This window comes from Pundamilia nyererei, unplaced genomic scaffold (assembly GCF_000239375.1).
Source record: "Pundamilia nyererei isolate P.nyererei 1_Seehausen unplaced genomic scaffold, PunNye1.0 scaffold00030, whole genome shotgun sequence".
In the NCBI taxonomy this organism is placed as follows: Eukaryota; Metazoa; Chordata; class Actinopteri; order Cichliformes; family Cichlidae; genus Pundamilia; species Pundamilia nyererei.
In genome coordinates, this window is record NW_005187431.1 from 2,585,785 (window position 1) to 2,604,164 (window position 18,380).

Here is an 18,380-nt window from a genome sequence, read left to right on the forward strand (position 1 = left end):
AAAAACAATTTTATTGAGGTTTTTTTGTTTGTTTGTTTTTTGTTTTATCTGCAAGGTTCCACCTCTGGGAGGCCTCAATGAGCTGAGTGAGACCCCCCTAAAGAAGGAAGTGAATGTGGACCAGCAGAGACAACAGGGGCAGCAACGCGGCGGCGCTCCGATCTACCTGTGCACCGAGAGTGGCCTGGGCTGGGCTCGACCTCCGGCTTCATCCAACACCTCCCAGGACGGAAGTGCTGGAAGCGGAGGGGGTGGGGGAGACGGAGGAGAGGGGGGTGGTGGAGGAGAGGGGGACTACATGGTCTTACCTCGCAGGACAGTCACTTTCAAACCTGCAACACCCTCCTCCCAAGGAGGAGGCCTGGGACTGGGGGGTGAGGACAAGCCTCTCAACATTGCAGTGGAGGATCCTCCCTTCCCGCCACCTCCCTCTCCTCTGACCCTTCACCCGGCAGAGAGTGAGGCCTATCCGGCAGATTTTGTGCCATCCAGTGTGGGTGACATGAACATCACCATGAACCTCAACCGCTCCTTTGGGACGATCAAAACATTGCCCCATGGGCAGGGCCACTTGATGCCTCAGGGTGGTCTTGTGCACTCCCATGGAGGACATATGCATTCCCATGGGAATTCTTTGCAGCTAAAGCCGGGCCAGAGACCTTCAGTCAGACAGATTCTGACAGGGGGAACAACAGTGGAGAGAACCAGGACCCTGCCACGCAACCTGGGCAGCACCAATGCCAACACCAGCCTCTCAGCAGGATCCCTGGAGGTGGGTGATAGGTTGAGGACAAAAGGAATAAAGGCAACGCTGGTTGAGTTTTTTTCCACTGTCTCGCTGAATTTTACAGTGATAGCTATTCAGGTTGTGATAATGTAAGTAAAGTTATAAGTGGGTTGATAAAGAGGAGTGGAAGGATTCACAGTCATTAATGCCTGTGGAATAATTTTTTTTAAAAAAAAGAAAAATTCAGATCCACTCATTGCATCGACCGTCCTCTCAAAACAAGTTCATTTACACCAGGAAAAGTAAGACATCTTGATCTATCTGACATTTCACTTAACTTTAGGAACAACTAGATGGTCTTCTTTTCTAAACTAACTGTTATCATCACTCTATCAATACCAAACACGTGTAAAAAAGAAAAATGTCTATTCACATGCCTCATAGTTCCGTAAGTGTGGCCTTCAAACCTGTTAGTTCAAATTTCGTGAGTTTCTAATACATGCTGTATATCTTCTAGAGTAACAGTACACTGTGATAATAACACAGTTGTGTGCCTAAGTATAAGTCTGCTATAACAGCTGCTATTTTCAGATGAGTAGTATTTATAGCTGCTCTTTGAGAGGATGACCATTGAAATAAGTTATTCTCATAATGACAGACAGCTTCATAGTTTAGTGTCTCTGTATGAGTGATTTTAATATGTGTGTGATACCCCCCTCCACTTCCTAATGGTACAGGGCTTTGCAGCAGATGGACCAAGACTGACAGGATCAGAGTAAAAAAAATTCCCTGGTGAATGTCTTTCAGCCCACCTTAATTTTTGCAAACACTCACTGACATACTTTACATAGTCACATGCACAAATACACACTTTAGATCTTCCCTTAATGGCATCTTGCTGACTGCTGAAGGTTGATTAAAGACATTGGATGCAACATTTTCACTCTAAAAGTAAAAATACTTCACTCGGGGCAAAGGACTTTAAGGACGAGTCATTAAGACTCATAAAAAATCACTGTCAGATGAGTAACGAGTCCACTCATGAATATGGAAAAAAGAAGAAAAAAAAAACTGAAGAGAAACCGGATGTAATTTACTGCTACAATTTCACCCTGTTAGGATATGTTTGATTCGGAGATGGATGTCAGAGAGTGCCTCTGAGGATTAAATCCGTGTTTTACTTTCCAATTGCAACAGGAAGACGTGTCGTGGAAAGATTGTGAAAAAGTACTTAGGGTGTCAAATGTACTGTTGATTCAGAAGCTTGTATGTTTAAACTCCAAGTGATGTATATCAGAGTGTGAAAATGACTCACTAAGCATACTATCCAATAATCGTGCTATCGAAACCAGCAAGTTCAAACGAACAACACCGCAGCACCACCGTGCCATCTGAACAGCAAAGTGTAGAAGGACAGAATCCCATATGATTTTTGTATGAGTGAGTTAGCTATTGCTTTCTGTGTGTTTCCATCAAAACATGCAATATACTGCACACGTATATGCATGTTGCATGCCTGCCACATTGCAAAGCTAATTCAATCATGGAATTTCTCTGTTTAAGGTAAGGATTCCGCGATAATAAAAGAGGGAATGGTTGAATTCTCAAAGGCAATAGGACATCCCGGGAGAAACTTGCCTCTCTATCTGTTTGCATTTCTCTCCGTTTTAAAAACCTTGGCCGCCGTAGCATCAGATCAGCAACTCTGCCCTATCAAAGAATGAATACTGCTTTTAACTAACTGTAGAGAGCAGCTCCTCTCCCTGCCAAATGCAAATCTGGCAGACAGTGAGAGCCAGAGAGGAAGTCAGAGATGGAATGTAATTCAGTGCAATGTCGGGGCCAGATGAGTTGGAAATGTCTGCAGCTGTTAAATTGGCGGCTTGTGTGCCACTCACTATAGCTAAAGAAGCACTTAAGATGAGAGCGGTGGGGTCCAAACAAGATTAGAGGATGAAACACATCCCTCACATGTTTGTGGCAGCTTTTTTAATCTGGATGTCTTCAACAAATTCTCCAAAAATAGCAGAGAAGACGATTTACACCAAGGCTGTAGCGATTGTATTTGAGGGTATGTGAGCCAAGAAATTATATTTCATTGTAATTCTGGGTTATTCCACTCCACTAATCTCATTACGTTGAAATAGGCTGAACAATTTGCCTTTTTTCCCATGACATTTGTAAATAAATGTCTGTATCATGTTGGGCAGCCGGTGAATATTAGCCGTCCTTTTGTTACTGAACAATGGCACTGAAAGATCCACAAAGACACTGAGATCAAGAGAATTCTGTGGTGGTCGAGGGGTGGTCATTGATGCTTTCTTCTCTCCCCCTGCCCCCCTCCTCTTCCAGAGGAAAAGAGTACGGTACTCTGAACTGGACTTCGAGGTAAGATCTCGGACCTCATCCCCCCTGTCATCAGCCTGTCTCTGCTTTCTTGTGCTTCTGCCAGGACTTGAGTAACGCCTAGAGGAGTAAAAAAAAAAAACAACGCATTGCTAAACCCCTTCCCTCGCTCCTGTGTCTCCCTTGCTCTCAGATCAGTGACCTGTTTCAGACTTATCTTACATAGTATGCTGTTTCTCCAACATTGGCCAGTCAAGCTGTCCCTACCTACAGTCTGTCTTTATGAACAAGCGGATGTGTTATTTGAATCTGGAAACCAAACCTTCCAAACGACATGCACAGTTAAATCCAATGAGTTTGTCATGTCTTTTTTTGGGGTCCTGGTTGAAGAAACAGCAAAAGTAAAATGCTTCTTGTGTCTGGATAAAAACTAGTAATTCCGTCCTGGGTTGACACGTACCGTATGTGGCCGCAGTTGGTTTGCTGGTTATATCTGTTGGAACGAGATGGTTTGGCAGTGTCTGTGAGTATGTTTGTGTTAAAAATGACTTGAGTGTCCCGTGAATCGCCAGTCTCTATGCAATAAAATACAAGCCATCTCGTAACACTGCTGCCCTCCCTGTGAACTCCTTTGAGTATTGGCCAATGCAGAGACTGGACATTCACCTCCCGCCATGGACACATATCATTTAAACGTAAAGGGTATGAGTGAGGACAAGCTACTAACACTGATTACAGCTGATCATTTTACTTATCTGGCCTATTTATCTGGAGTCATCTGTGGCTTCTGCATGAACAAGGAAACTGGCTCTCCTTGAAAGCAACCCTTTTCACACCAACTGACTATTGATTTTTGAGAAAGAGACATAGAAGAACCTCTAAAACAGCAAAGTGTACACTTCTATGAGTTAATGAAAGGTAAATCCATTTTCAACCATGCTTTTTTTTCTCCATTGAAAGAGTTGGCTCATCCCTTTAGACTGTCAAAAGCGAACTTCTTTTTTACGAATATACTGAATACTTAAACAAATTAGAAATCTAATTATGTGTTTCAGGAAAAGTAATACCTTATACTCTTAAGTTTATACTCTTTAGTATCTGACTTCAAGCTGGATATCTTGAAAGAAAGAGCATTCAATAAGAAAACATTGCGATCAATTTGGTATATCCCCTCTTTTATTTCGGACACTATAAAGTGGTGGGACCAGTTGCTCCAACTGGTATTTACTAAGCCTGGTCTTTAGTGCTAAGTTGGCTCCAGTCTTTAGAATGGACTTGGAAAAGTCGTGTGAAGGCAGGGGCTACTGTCTAGCAGGTACCAACTGTAACTGTACCAGTATAATGCAGATTTTGAATAAACCCTGGTCCTAACTAAGCCTAAATGTATGTATAGTCATAGCAAGATGGTAGCTTATCTTGCAGAATGACAAACTGGCCTAGCTGGACGAGCCTAGGTCCATTGAAGAACTTAGCTTAAAATTGCCCTTAAGCTCTGTTTGTGCAACCTTACTTCCAACCTTTTCTATAATGCACCGGTGTTGATTATTCTTTATTTTGTATGTTACATTTGAGATTCTTGAAAACCTAAAACTGTAGTCAGTCAAGGAGATAGTAGCACCTTCTAACTGAGCAGAGATGAGAGTACCCACTCTGAAGTAATTGGAGCCAGTGCTAAGCGCCAACTGGCCAGTAAGTGTGCGGGTGTGAGTGCTGGCATCCTGCCCCTGTGTCACTTTCAACCTCACAAGCTGCTTTGACGATTAGCTACCGCCGAGCAGCTCCAGCACTGCCCATTAGCACGGAGAGACAGCAGTGGCACTGACAAATGCAGTTCGCTGTCAGAGAATTACAGATCCGGGTTTAACTCCCTTCGGGACAGCCACATTCGGAACACAGGGATGGCAGTTTTTTGACAAATATAATTTCAGTGAGGGTAAGAGTTAAATTCTAGCCCATCTGTTAGATTTTTAATGAGTTTGACAAAAAAGAAATCCTGATTTAACAGGATCACCAGTTAGCAAGAACCAGGCTGTGACAATGGCATTTTTGTCACTCATTTTCACCAGATATTCATGTAAAGGACTCGCTTCTGCAGCACTCACAGTTGCCAAATTCTTAAAGACAGAGGAAGTGGATAATGGATGAGCATGAGCCAGCAATCGATCGACAGTGTCTCGCTCTAACCCCCTTCTCATGGCTGGCATCACTGCAGTCCCTCAGCATTTTACCCATTTTCATTCCCCCTGCCTGTCCCTACACGGCTCTCCCTCCCTTCATTCTTTTTTTTTTTGTTTTTGGTTTGTTTCTATTTGCTTCATTTCTGCTGTCCCTTCCTTTCTTCCCTTCCAGAAAGTGATGCACACTCGCAAAAGACATTCTGAGCTGTACCATGAGCTCAACCACTCGTCCAAGTTCCACACCATAGACAGGTATAGCAGGGACCCAGCCATGTCCACATTCAAGGTAAGATCATTGCCCCGAGGCAGGATGGGAACCCACTGCACCCGTGCACCTCCACCTCCTATCCTATACAATACTTAAACCCCCAACGCCCCACACCCCCCATTCCGTGCCATTTCTGGGACGCAATAACTAGCTTCAAAGGAAGTGGTCAACAATGACTAAATATTATCAGCGCTGTGGTGGCGACATTGTATTTATTCGTAAATGCAGCTTTCAGCCAATTATAGGCATAAAAATTCCGAGCAAAGCTCCCACTCATTTACAAACATGAGGTAGATTTGAAAGCAGCTGTATTCATTATGGTTTCCTTTTTTCATGGCAAATTGCTGTCTTAGAAATGTGAAAACATTGTTTGCGCTAACAAGGAAATCTAAATGCAATGTGAATACTGTATACAGTGTTTTCATTGCCGCTTGATTAATTCATTGTTACACTTATTATCACAGTCCCGAAGAACTGAGCATTAACTGCCTTATAAATATTTCTTTAGAGGCACATTCTGTTCCATCTTTCATACTGTAAATTACTTTTGTACCTGATGTAATTGGCCTGAACCTCATTTATTTTCACTTGTGCTCGGTGCCTTATTAAGAGCCTATCAAATGAGTTGATCGCATGAGCTTTTAGCAGAGGGGTAATCAATCAGAGCGGATTAATGAAATCCGAATGCTGCAGTTTTAATACCTGTGAAACTGTTTGTCACTCCTTACCAAACTATCTCACCACAATTAATTACAGGAAAGGGAAAATAAAAGACAAAGAAACAACAACAGCATCTGTCCATACGCACAAATGGTTTCGTGTGTCGAACCGGCTAATGTGTCCGTTTAATTTTCTTTGTGCTGTACAGAAATGTTCTTTTAAGTGTGTGTCTGTGTGTGCCTGCACAGGCCACGAGGTGTGTGTCCATGGGGGGTGCCTGGGTGGGCACCTATGCACATGAGACAAAGACGCCTCCGTGAATCATTAATACATCATTAGCAGCAGACGAAAGAGTCCCCCGCTTGCTCCGCGCTGACCTTCAGAGGGCTACTTTCATTAAGATTTAAACACACGCGTACACGCCTGCATTCCACTCATCTGCTGCGCTTTAGTGCGTGGAGCCATGATGAGTTAGCCAACCTTGATAGGTGTACTTTCCCCTGGCATCGATGGTATGCTGGTTTCACATCTAATTTACACCGCCAGAGGAGGAACAGAGGCTAGTCTGACATCTCTCATATTCCCCATGCTGTGAAGACACACACACACAGAGGGAAACATGTTGCAGTTTCCCATTGCCAGAGCAGCGGCCTTTTACTTCACTCCTCATTTGCTCTGCGTCTTGATCAAGATTTTCAGAAGCGCTGGCTGACTCCACGTTCGCCCATGCCAAGCAACTACTTTATGGAGGAGAAGAAAAATGGCAGGAGCTCGCAAAAGAGCGAGCCATATATTAGAAGTCTGCGGCTCTTAACAACAGTTGCGCCGTAGCATGCTAATGTGCTTCAGAGGGAGCTCAGGTGTGCTTTGAGATTATGCCCGAAACGTTAAAAGAAGCGAGAGAGCAGCCATGAGTAATAGACGGCCCGTGTTTAAAATAATTAAGTCAAATCGGAGCACGTATTTCCTCCTGGTTAATGACGTCACGCGAGTTATGATGTGAAAGGACAGCACCGGTACAGCTCAATCCTCCAATTCCATTATGTTAAAAGTAAGTAGGCCGTTCACTTAACTGCGAATAATTACACGGATAATGCTATCAGCGTCAGGTCTTTGACAGGCCCCAGCTTGAATTCGGCTCTGCTATTGTCAACATCTCACTTTGAGAGTCACCCCCAGACACGGACATGCTGACTATACAGTAATTATGGAGATGAGAGGGGTTTGTGCTGGTCTGTGCGAGCGGATGTGCACGTTCATACACTCACGTATCAGAGAGCCTACGTGTGTGGCAGCATGCCTCTCTGTGTGTGGATGTGGCCATAACTTGTTTCTGTGTGTGTGTGTGTGTGTGTGTCCACTTGTTCCTTCTTGTTTGTGTGTTTATCCGTTTTATGTTTTGAGATCACTGTGATGCACTGCCTGTGTTTGGAGCACATAAACTGTGTTTAGGAGACAATTACTGCATGAGTAATGATATAATCGTTTCATAATTACTTTAATAACCTCCCTTCTACAGCGTGTGACAGAGTGACAGTGATTTTCACATATCCTACATGAGTGATTTAATTGCAAACAAAATGGCATTCCGCGAGGATGTCTCCTCACGGGTGGATACCCAAAGTACCGTGGAAGTTGAAATTCACCTTTAACTTCATATGGCCAATTGACTTTGTCACTTAAGGACAGGCTCTATTGAGTGTCTCACCTTTTTAATGATGAAGGAGGTCGGCCAGTTCATCGCAACCCCTCGGTCCAGTTGCCTACATAATGTTATCATAAAATAGTGCTTTACACGGAACCCTAAATACCCCTGTTGCCCTTCTAACTACCATGGCTGGTGTTTGCCCACAACAGGTCCCCCCTCCCCCTCCACCGAGGCACAACACTGAGCCATCTCTAGTTCGCAGAGCATCCCTGGTTTACAAAGAAAGTCAAAGTAAGACGTGCTAAAACAACATAAACCTTGTGGTGTAAAGCCCCTCTAATGCTGCTAAAGTAGGCAATGTACCTACATGCTACAGTTTGTACCTCATAGTTTGCCACCTTTTGTCCTGAAGCTGTGTTTTCATACAGTCATTTGTGCATTTCACATTGAAGCGTCTGCTGGTTGAATTCCTCCCCCCAGAATAATTGCTCAATTGCAGTTTATCAGCTGTGACTGGGTTAGTCAGGCTTTGGATTTCTTTACATGTTGATAAGTAGTGCGAATGGATGACCTTCCATTTGTCCGCTGTATTACAGAAGATAGCTTGGTATATACTGTATCTGAGCATTGCCTAAAACAATAAAAAGAAACACTGAACAAGCTGTCCTTGAAGGCGTAAGAGTTCAGGTTTATGAACCAGGTTTATGAACCTGAACTCTGTTGGAGTATGTCATAGTAATAAAGCGTTGCACCTGCAGAAGCATTAAAAATAAAATGTGACAAATTACACATTCATTATTATCATGGTGAGAATAGTAGGAATACCTGTATTACAATGATGCTAAAGATTTTACACACCCAGCCTTTTTCTGGGACATGTAGGTTGTAGGTTTTCATAAAGTGCACATTCAGTGCCCATAAATATTCTCCTTTTAAAACCTGAAATGTTCCAACCCAAGACAGGAGTTTAAAAGAGCTAACGAAGTTGGCAAGTTAATTATCTAGTTTAATTTAGATAGTAAATGTGAAGGTTACTTGACTAGTTTAAACAGCTAATTACAAATTAATCTTAAAAACTTGACAGCTGAGAGCAGGAATGAAATGCATGCTTTTGTGCAAATCTTTTGTACCACTTTTTGAGAAAATACAAGAATGTTAACAGCAGATCTGTTAGCATTAAAGGAGGAATTAAACTTAGCAACCATGGTACTAGCTGCAGGTCTGCAAGAATTTATCATGTGTAATCACAGTAAAACAAACGGTGTCAAACTATACTACCTGTAGCTGCTCATTTTCCACCTGTCGGTGCTTCCTCATTGTGAAGTATCTGTATTTGATGAACCTTAATATTATGCTGAACCCCCCTTCCCAGTGGTATGGTGTGGTGTAACAGTTCTGTGCATCGTCGCGTACACCCTCATGCCTCAGCGTTCAGGTAATGAATGCTAATTCCTCCTCCTTCATTAAGCCCTTTGCAGTTTCATATTGAAACTCTAAATCTGGAGCGACTTTATCTGGACGGATGTCCAGGACTTGTATAGTGGTGTGATACAGGACTGGATGTTCATGAGTGAACTTTTTTTCTTAATATCCTGATTTTGTAATGTTTTTATGTTGTGAAAAAAAGGTGCGTCCATTGTGTCCATTTTCAGTGCCTGAGTTAAATCTTACGATCTAAACACCATAACCACATAATAAACCAGTCTGTAAAGACAACAGCCCATCCAAAATGATTTATAACCACCTCATAAACCATGATATTATGTTCATAAACTCATGCACTAAAAAGGACTAAACGCTATGCACTTTTATGTGTGCTGATGAAACACTGAAAAATATTGCAAAAGGGGTCAGAAGAGACCTGATTCATTTTGCTCTCTTCAGGTAGGAGCTCTGTGTTGGCTGTGTTGGGGAGATGAGTGGATATCAGAAACACAAAGAGACACGGACACATTTCTTTTTTGCTTTCACATCTTATCCAATTTTCCATGTAAGTGCAGTGGGCTTACAGTGGTCTTAGGCATTACATGTACCCTCACAGATAGAATCAACACACTTCAAACTCCTGATTTTGCTTTTCTTGTCTCTCCTTTTTCTTCCAATCTCATACAGCCATATTCTTGTTAAATCTGTGCTACCTGGTATCTGGTAATCCTTATATTTACCAGATGTCTGTCCAGAGGCTGAATAAGCATTCTACTTAATAGACTGAAAAGGATAGGAAATATGTGACTGGAAAGAAGTAGGAGCCAGACAGACAACTGCAAGAGTCCCCATTAACCTCCATGCTGAAGATCACCTTGTCTATCCGTTCTGAAGCTAGCAGACATACTCCCGCAGTCTGAAAATAAATTTAAATTTGGCTCTGTGTTGCATATACTATTGAAAAACTCATCAGAAACACTCCTAATGTCTTTTTCAGCCTAACACAAGCATATGCACTATATTGCCAAAAGTATTCACTCAACCATCCAAATTATTGAATATAAGTGTTCCAATCACTTCCATGGCCACGGTGTAAAGTCAAGCACCTAAGCATACAGGCTGCTTCTACAAGCATTTGTGAAAAAATTGGTTACTCTAAGGCAGGGGTCTCGAACTCCAGGCCTTGAGGGCCGGTGTCCTGCAGGTTTTAGATCTCACCCTGGGTAAACACACCTGAATCAAATGATTAGTTCATTACCAGGCCTTCTGGAGAACTTCAAGACATGTTGAGGAGGTAACTTAGCCATTTAAATCTGCTGTGTTGGATCAAAGACACATCTAACACCTGCAGGACACCGGCCATCGTGGCCTGGAGTTCGAGACCCCTGCTCTAAGGAAATGGAAATGATTAGCAACTCATCTAAGAAGTGGTAGGCCAGGTTAAATCACAGAGTCAGGTGAGTGGATGCAGAGTCAGAGAGCTTCATGGAATAGGTTTCCATGGCCAAGCAGCTGCATCCAAGCCTTGCATCAACAAGCGCAGTCCAAAGCATCAGAAAGCACATAGGATGGCGCCACAGGACTCTAGAGCAGTGAAAAAATGTTCTATGGAGTTGCGAATCATGCTCTATCTGATAATCCAATGGACAGGTCTGGGTTTGGTGGATGTCAGGAGAACGGTACTTGTCTGACTGCTCTGTGCCAAGTGTAAAGTTTGGTGGAAGGGGTGTTTGGTATGGTGTGGGGTTGTTTTTCAGGAGTTGGGCTTCAGTCCCAGTGAAAAGGAATTCTTAATGGTTCAGCATACCAAGACATTTTGGACAATCTCGTGCTCCCAACTTTGTGCGAACAGTTTGGGAATAGCCTCTTTGTGTTCCAAAATGACTGCATACGAGAGCACAAAGGTCTATAAAGACATGGATAAGCGAGTTTGGTGTAGAAGAACTTGACTGGCCCTCAGAGAGTCGTGACCTAAACCCGATAGAAAACCTTTGGGATTAATTAGAGTGGAGACTGGAGGCCAGGACTTCTCGCTAACATTTGTGTCAAAAATTCCCAGAAAAAATGCCTAAACCTTGAAGAAAGCCTTCCTAGAATAGTTGAAGCTATTCTGAGCTGATATCATATTAAACCCAATGGATTAAGAATTGTATGCCACTCAAATTTGTATGTATATAAAGGCCGACGAGTGAATACTAAGGGCAGTATATTGTATTCCTCTTACTTCTTTGATGCGTTGTTTAATGCAGACACATAGCAACTGCGAACGGGGTTTGAGAGTTGTACAAGTTAGTCTTAAATTGTTAGCTGTTATTTTGCTTTGTTGACCCAAGAACAGCAGTTACTGACCAGGAATCAAGTGGTTATTCTGTACAGTTACAAAGTCATCTGCCCACATATGAGAATGATATCTGCAGTGATAACACTTGTGTTACACTCTGCTGAAGTGGACAGAAAGTGGGCCTTCACATTAATGCTAATGATGAAAACAAATTCAAATCCTACTCTGTTTTAAGTACAGTAGATGCTCTGACTGGGGCCATATGGCTAGCAGATGGATGGAGTGTAGTTTCATTGTGCATTCCACAAACGAGGCAGGATACAAATGGAGTCAGTGGGGTTACTAAAAGACAGAGAGCGTGTAACACAGTATGTATTAGCATTAGTGTCTACACTAATGTTTAGATTTAGAACAGCTTCTTGGCCTCTGTCACTGTGGAGTTAGCCTGTCATTTTCTATCCATTCCACAGAGTTCAGAAGGTCATAACACAAATTTGCATGCAGTGCCCAATGATGCAGTGTTGTGCCTCGCTGTGTGTGGGATGGACGGTGGGTGTGTGAGTGTGAGTGTGAGAAAGAGCGCTTCCACTGCATAATGACTTGGCTGATGTATTTTTTAGCTCTCAGATGGGTTATATTTCCATCCCATCGTCTGCTGTGTTCTTGATTAAATGAAGCGTGGATTGGCTTCCCTCTCCTGATAGACAGCGAGGACTTACGCAGAACGCAGCGGGAAGGAAAAAGGAGAAGCGAGGGACAGAGACAGAGAGAAAACAAGCCTTGCTTTGTTTTTTATTTTATTTTCTTTTTTTACTGATGCTAGATCAGAGCAGGAACGGCAAATTTTCGATTATGAAAGCATGTAGCAATTCAGCCTGAAATGGCTGTAGGGATGTGTGAGAATTACACGATGAAATCCTTGTCTGTTAGGCTACATATGGAAGCATATTGGTGCATAGTCTGTCTAGGAGGATACTCCATTAGCCTTCTCCATTAAAGTGAGGTGAGACTTGGGTGCTGTCTTAGTGATATTTATTGATATTCCAGCAAGGTTTTGAGGCCACTGTAGGGAAATTTAGCCAGGGTAATGTGCAAGCTCCGGGAATGTTTCACGTAAAATGAAGATGTATAATTTTAAATGACAAAGAAGCCAATTTTTGTTGACTCAGTTAGGGCAATTTGCCTGCACTTGCAAACCCCGTAGGTCTCGATAGTCAATTTGCCGGCATTAAGCTAAGGAGTTTCAATTTCACATTCCAGCAATAAAGCAAGTCCTCCCCTCTTCTTCCTCTTCATATCTCATTCTCCCCTCTATTCGTCCTCGCAGCTTGACATTTTCCCTCTCGCTGTCTCCCTCATTTTCCCATTCCTCCCTCTAAACTCAGCCCTGGGTGTCACGTTTGAGGCATTAATTGAATAATTAATTCCTCTCATTAGCTTGTTTTTAATTATTTCCTTGCCTCCCCCTCCCCTTCTCCATGCCGAGTATAAATTCATCAGCTGTTTTCATCCTTCCACACAAATTGCCCATGAAAACTGAACACTTGGCGAAGTATAGCGTTAGCACACTGGCTCTATCAGTGGCTCCTAATGAGGGGACGGGTAGTCCAGGCGGAACAAGCCTTACACTGGCTTCGTGCACCAACAGGCACAATACTAATTTAGCTCATTTAGTGTCCTTGGGCCAATTAAAGGGAGGTGAAAAGGTCCAAATCACATGCTGGAACTGTTTTCTCTATAGAAGCAGTGGCCTTGGATTGCAGAGGCCCAGACAGCAGCAGCAAACCAAGCCTGTGTGTCTGATTGCTCGTTTGTTTGCAATGTGTTACACTAATGGAATTTATTTACCCTACATTCTCCAAATTTGGCTCCTTTGAAGGGCCTTATTACTTGTGACACAGATTCTTTCCCAGCTAAGGGGGTAAACGGTGCTAAGGACTGCTATGCATGGACAATTTTTGCCCCCTCCCAACCCTAACACCTAATATATTATGCCAGTGGTGAATAAGCAATCTAGATTCAGTCATTACCTTGATGATATAATGAAATAAACACACAGAAATGTTGAAACAGGCAAGGTCCGGTTCAGTGACCCTGAAGCCCACTGATAGATGCAAATGACCATTGTATTCTGGCATCCACTCAATCTGCTTCTGCATTGTTTGATGTTACTTTCATTTTGTTCTTGTTTAACTGTGATTTCAGTTCTCTTCATGTCCAGTCACAGTTTGAGTTTATTTATGTATTCACACATGTCAAGAACCTAATTCTCAGTGTCTTTTCTTTGCCTTACTACAACATTTTATTGATTTCTCTTTTTTTTTTTTTTCTTCCTGTTTTATGTCCTTTGTTTGCTGACTGGGCTTTGTGTTGCATGCTTGTTGTCATGTCCCAGTTTGAATGTAGCCAGACAGTCAGCAGAACCATGGGCATCCAAGTCAACAAAGGTAAAGTTAACCCACTTACCCACAACCCACCTGTCATCTCCCAGAGACAGCCTGCCACATTGCTCACCCACACTCAGACACGATTTCCAATTCCACAGTCCAAATGAGGGGAGTTCTGAGTGGCAGAGAGTGGGCCTCATCCACCAACATTGTAGCAGAGGCTTCTAGAGATGGCCTTAGATGTTTGTGCTGTAGCGTTGTTTGAGTGCGTACCCTCCCACTGACTCCCTACGTGTTCTCTTCACTTTGCTTTGTTGTGCTTGCAGCTTGTAGCGTTTTCTACCTCATAGCTTGCCTGAAACTTTTAAGTGCAGGGCAAAATTTTCTGCTTTCTGGCTCCAACCTCTTTACCCAGCGTTAGAAGGTGTATTTGGGGTATTGCAGTGCTAGTAGCAACATGAGTTCAATTTTCCCCTGCTGTATCTGCAAAAATATAATGGAAAGTACATTTCAGGACCCCCATGATTCCTCATTAAACAGCAGTGGAGCGCTGCAGGTGAGTTGCTTTTGTGTGCTAAATTGCGAAGGTATGTAAACCTGTATTGTTTGGTACAGTTGTGAGCACTGATTGTGCATAAACTCGGCTTTTAAAGGGTAGTTGTTTAATCGCAAATTGCCATTTTGATTGATGAAAGGCAGAAATATGAAGGTACTCATTATCATGACTGAAGCATGTAAGAAAAATGAGCCATAAATTCAGCCTTCAGAAATGGTCCATTAAGTTTAACCTATTGCCTAAACCCTAATATGCTTGGCTTTTCTAGTGGCTTTTGACGCATATAAATAAGGTATATCAAAGTCTTCTTGTGCACTTTGGACCACTTTCAGCATGATTGCTGTTTTTAGGGCACTCCCCGGAAGTCTCGTTATGACCAGTTGCCCTTGTGTCTCTGTAATGTTGGCTTCATGTCAAAGGTAGTTCAGTTTTCAGTTTCTCCCACTGAAAACGCTGCAACAGAATCCACTTTGCGCTATTTCCGTACCTGGATGATTGAGCGTGCATCAAGACATGAAAGCTGCACGGTTGGTGCTGGAGAACCAGCTGTTATAACCAGTGATCATCCTCCATAAGAATTGTGGGTGGTTTAAAATAGGATTTGTTTGCTCTATGTGCAGATATGGAGATCCATGGTGCGATCACAGTCTGTCACATCCAGGAAATAAGGGGCTGTAACGGCATCACAGTTCAATATGATTATAATGGGACTTCCTGGGAGTGATCTGAAAACAGCTAGAAAAAGTGTGGACATGCCCAAGACAAGATTTTGCTCACAGCTTATATTGACATGATCGAAGAAAGAAACAGTAAATCTGACTCCTGAACAGTGGTTTTTTGACATTAAAGGGGAAGACTCTTTAATCTAACAAAGCAGCACCATTTTTGCATCTTTTTATCTAGTCACACACATCAAGACACACTTCCAAACACCCACACAAACTCTGCGAAGCTCTCCCTGAAAGAAAGCTGTGCAATTCACTATTTTATAGAGAAAGAAAAGAATAAATACGAACATAGAATTGGGTGTTTTGCAAACTTTTTGCAGAAACTTAAAACTATGTAGGATAAAAAAGAAAAGCTTGAGTCAATATGTTCGATATTAACTGCTGCTGGGAATCAATCTGGAGCCGTTCCTGAGGCGGGCTGGGAGTTAGAGTCCAAATAATGAGTCCCCACCTCAAGCTCACCGTGGCATAAACACATAGTTGTATGAAGCCGCTGATCTGTCAGCACAATAACCAAGAGAACTCCAATGCCAGACGCCTTTGGACTAAAAAAAAAAAGAAGGATAACATTGCAACGTTACAGCCGGGGAAACACGGTTTATGTATTTGAGCCAAAGGCAGAACCTTCAGAGTCAGCAGCGTCCACTTTATAGCCCAGCTTGAACTTTTTTTATGTGCTATGTTAACACCTACAGTGTAAAATCAATAATGCAGATAGCGAAGATAGCATTTCCTTGCACTAATAACCAGATTAGTTATCTTCTTTCAACATCATTCCAAAAACATGAGCTTCAAAGCCCTCCAGCACTGTGCAGGAGGGCTTCAAGAATGAGATTATACTCATACTCGCATCCCTTATATAGTAGTCGTAGTTACTGTTAGTTACTGTCAGCTGTGTAGCATGTAGAGTCTTTTCTTTCACTCTGTCCTCGCATTCACAGTTCACCTCTAAGCACTGACGGATCAGGATATTGAAAATATAGGCTGTTCCAACACATTTCAACTGTAACCATGCTGACATTGATCACTGTCTGCACTGTTTCTTTCCATGTGTGCATCATATGTGTGTGTGTGTGTGTGAGTGTGTTATATATATATTTTTTTATTTTTTTTTCGTGAGAGCTGGTGAGAGAGATGGAGACAGGGAGAGACGAGGGGTAAGGTGTAAGCTCAAAGCAACAACTGCCTGCTCACCTGATGAAGGTGTGGGAACAATGCTGTTGTTTCAGGGCAGAGTTGTCAGTGACTGTGATCCTCACCCCCCACCTCCCCCTCACCCCACTCCCTCCTCCTCTGTCCTCTTCTCTCTCTCTCCCTCTCACCCCGTCCTTGTCTTCTCCCTCCCATTTCATCACCACAGAGGGAAAAGCGATGGAGCATTTCGTCTGCCGGCGGTGAAAAGAACTCATCGAGTGTAAGTAGAGGGGGTTTCTGGCAAAGAGAGAGGGATGAGATGGGGCTCGAGGGCAAGGAGGGAACGGAGTCAGGCAGAGATGGTGAACGGGAAGAGGTAGACACGCAGTAGCAGCACAATCGCGTTAACCTAGTCTCCCAGGGATAAAGTTGGGCTTAACTGCAGCATTACCCACAGTCCTGCATTACAAAATGTTCCTTCGCCAGCATTTAGCATGCAAATTGGCTCCTAGATTATGCCTTTTGTATTCATTTTACCAACTGTCAAGCTGTGACGCAGGGAGAATGATAATCAGGCAGATATTGCCCCCTAGCGCCTCAGCAACGATCAACACACACTGCGAGGGGGGGTGGGAGTGCTGTGCTACTGCAGGTCAATGAGTCGTGTGTGTGTGTGTGTGTGTGTGTGTGTGTGTGTGTGTGTGTGGAGACAGACAGGGACTGAGGGTGTGAATAACTCAAAATGAGTTATATGTGAGTACTTCAGAGGAGTTTCTGAAATAAAGCAAAGGTAAGATTGTGGAAAACAAAACAAAAAAGTGAAAGCTGCAAGAGAGCTACTGGGAGGTGGCGATGAAGAACAGAAACGGTAGCGCTCTCTCTCTTCTTAATGTCCAGACGGGCATCTACTCTCAAGATGACCAGTGAAAATACTTTAAATATTCATCTTCTGAATGATTATTTTAGAAGATGAATTTCCAGCTCAGTAAGAACAAAGCAGCTGGATTCATTGTGTCTGTGGAAAGCATCACAAGTGGTCCACCTTGTTCTTTTGTCTTTGTATGTTTTTGCTCCACCAAGAGTCATTTGTTCCAGCGATCCCTGGTGTCTTTCCCCGTTTGTGTCTGTGAAATCACTGTGTGAGATTGCCGGGAGATAACGAGTCCAATTTGAATAATGGCCCTTATCTGATGAATAATGCCACCTCCTCTAATTCCATTTTTTGGCTAATCCCCCGACATGTATTTTACATGCATGGCGGGCTCATCTGCAGGCCGTACGCTTCCATCACAGACCCTGTGCTTAGAAGCCTTCATGCTTTTTGTGAGTTTATTTCTGGTTTAGAGAGTTAGGAGACAGAAGATGTGTGTGGCACACATCAGAGGTAGCAGAGGTAGCATTTTTGACTAGGGGTGCAACGATATTCGTATCGATATTGAACCGTTCGATACAGTGCTTTCGGTTCGGTACGCATATGTATTGAACAATACAACATTTGTAATTTATTTTATCAACTTTCCTTCTGACGATGCTGTCTGTGTGGAGCGCTCAGTGAATCTGTGTTCGACTACTCCGCCTAGGGTCGACAGTGCAGCCTAGGCACAAGAAAGTGCAGCTTTATGGTTTCATGGACAAAAGAATTTCTGTGGCTGCAATATGACGAGCTAAATAACCAGGGCTGCACATAAGTGGTCCGCAGGTGCGCATTCGCTGTCAAAATAAAAAACGCGCACAAGGGTTAGGGTTAAATTTAAAAACTGTACTTTTGAGTTAAAATATATATTTATAATTTTAAATGACAAATTAAAAAGGCATGAACATTTTTTTGTATCGAAAAAATATCGAACCGTGACACCAAAGTATCGAACCGAACCGAACCGTGAATTTTGTGTATCGTTGCACCCCTAGTAACTACTGAAATCTTGTCCACGTTCCTTAATCTTCACTTGAGAGTAAATGTCTCGGTCTTCTGTTGATGGTAATATGCAACAATCAGTGCAAGAACCTTTACAGTGAGACTTGAAATGGACTATATATATATAT

The 18,380-nt window shown here is 42.8% G+C and overlaps 1 protein-coding gene across 5 annotated transcripts in view; it reads left to right on the top strand.

Moving 5' to 3' along the window:
- adgrb2 (adhesion G protein-coupled receptor B2) overlaps nucleotides 1-18,380 on the top strand; it is a 249,234-nt gene that overhangs the window by 227,609 nt on the left and 3,245 nt on the right. For all 5 annotated transcript variants that reach the window (XM_005728839.1, XM_005728843.1, XM_005728840.1 and 2 more), the window contains 4 exons: nucleotides 56-772; nucleotides 3,080-3,115; nucleotides 5,423-5,536; nucleotides 16,564-16,617. In XM_005728839.1, the coding sequence (XP_005728896.1) occupies nucleotides 56-772; nucleotides 3,080-3,115; nucleotides 5,423-5,536; nucleotides 16,564-16,617 (921 nt within the window). The remainder of the gene's footprint in view (nucleotides 1-55; nucleotides 773-3,079; nucleotides 3,116-5,422; nucleotides 5,537-16,563; nucleotides 16,618-18,380) is intronic.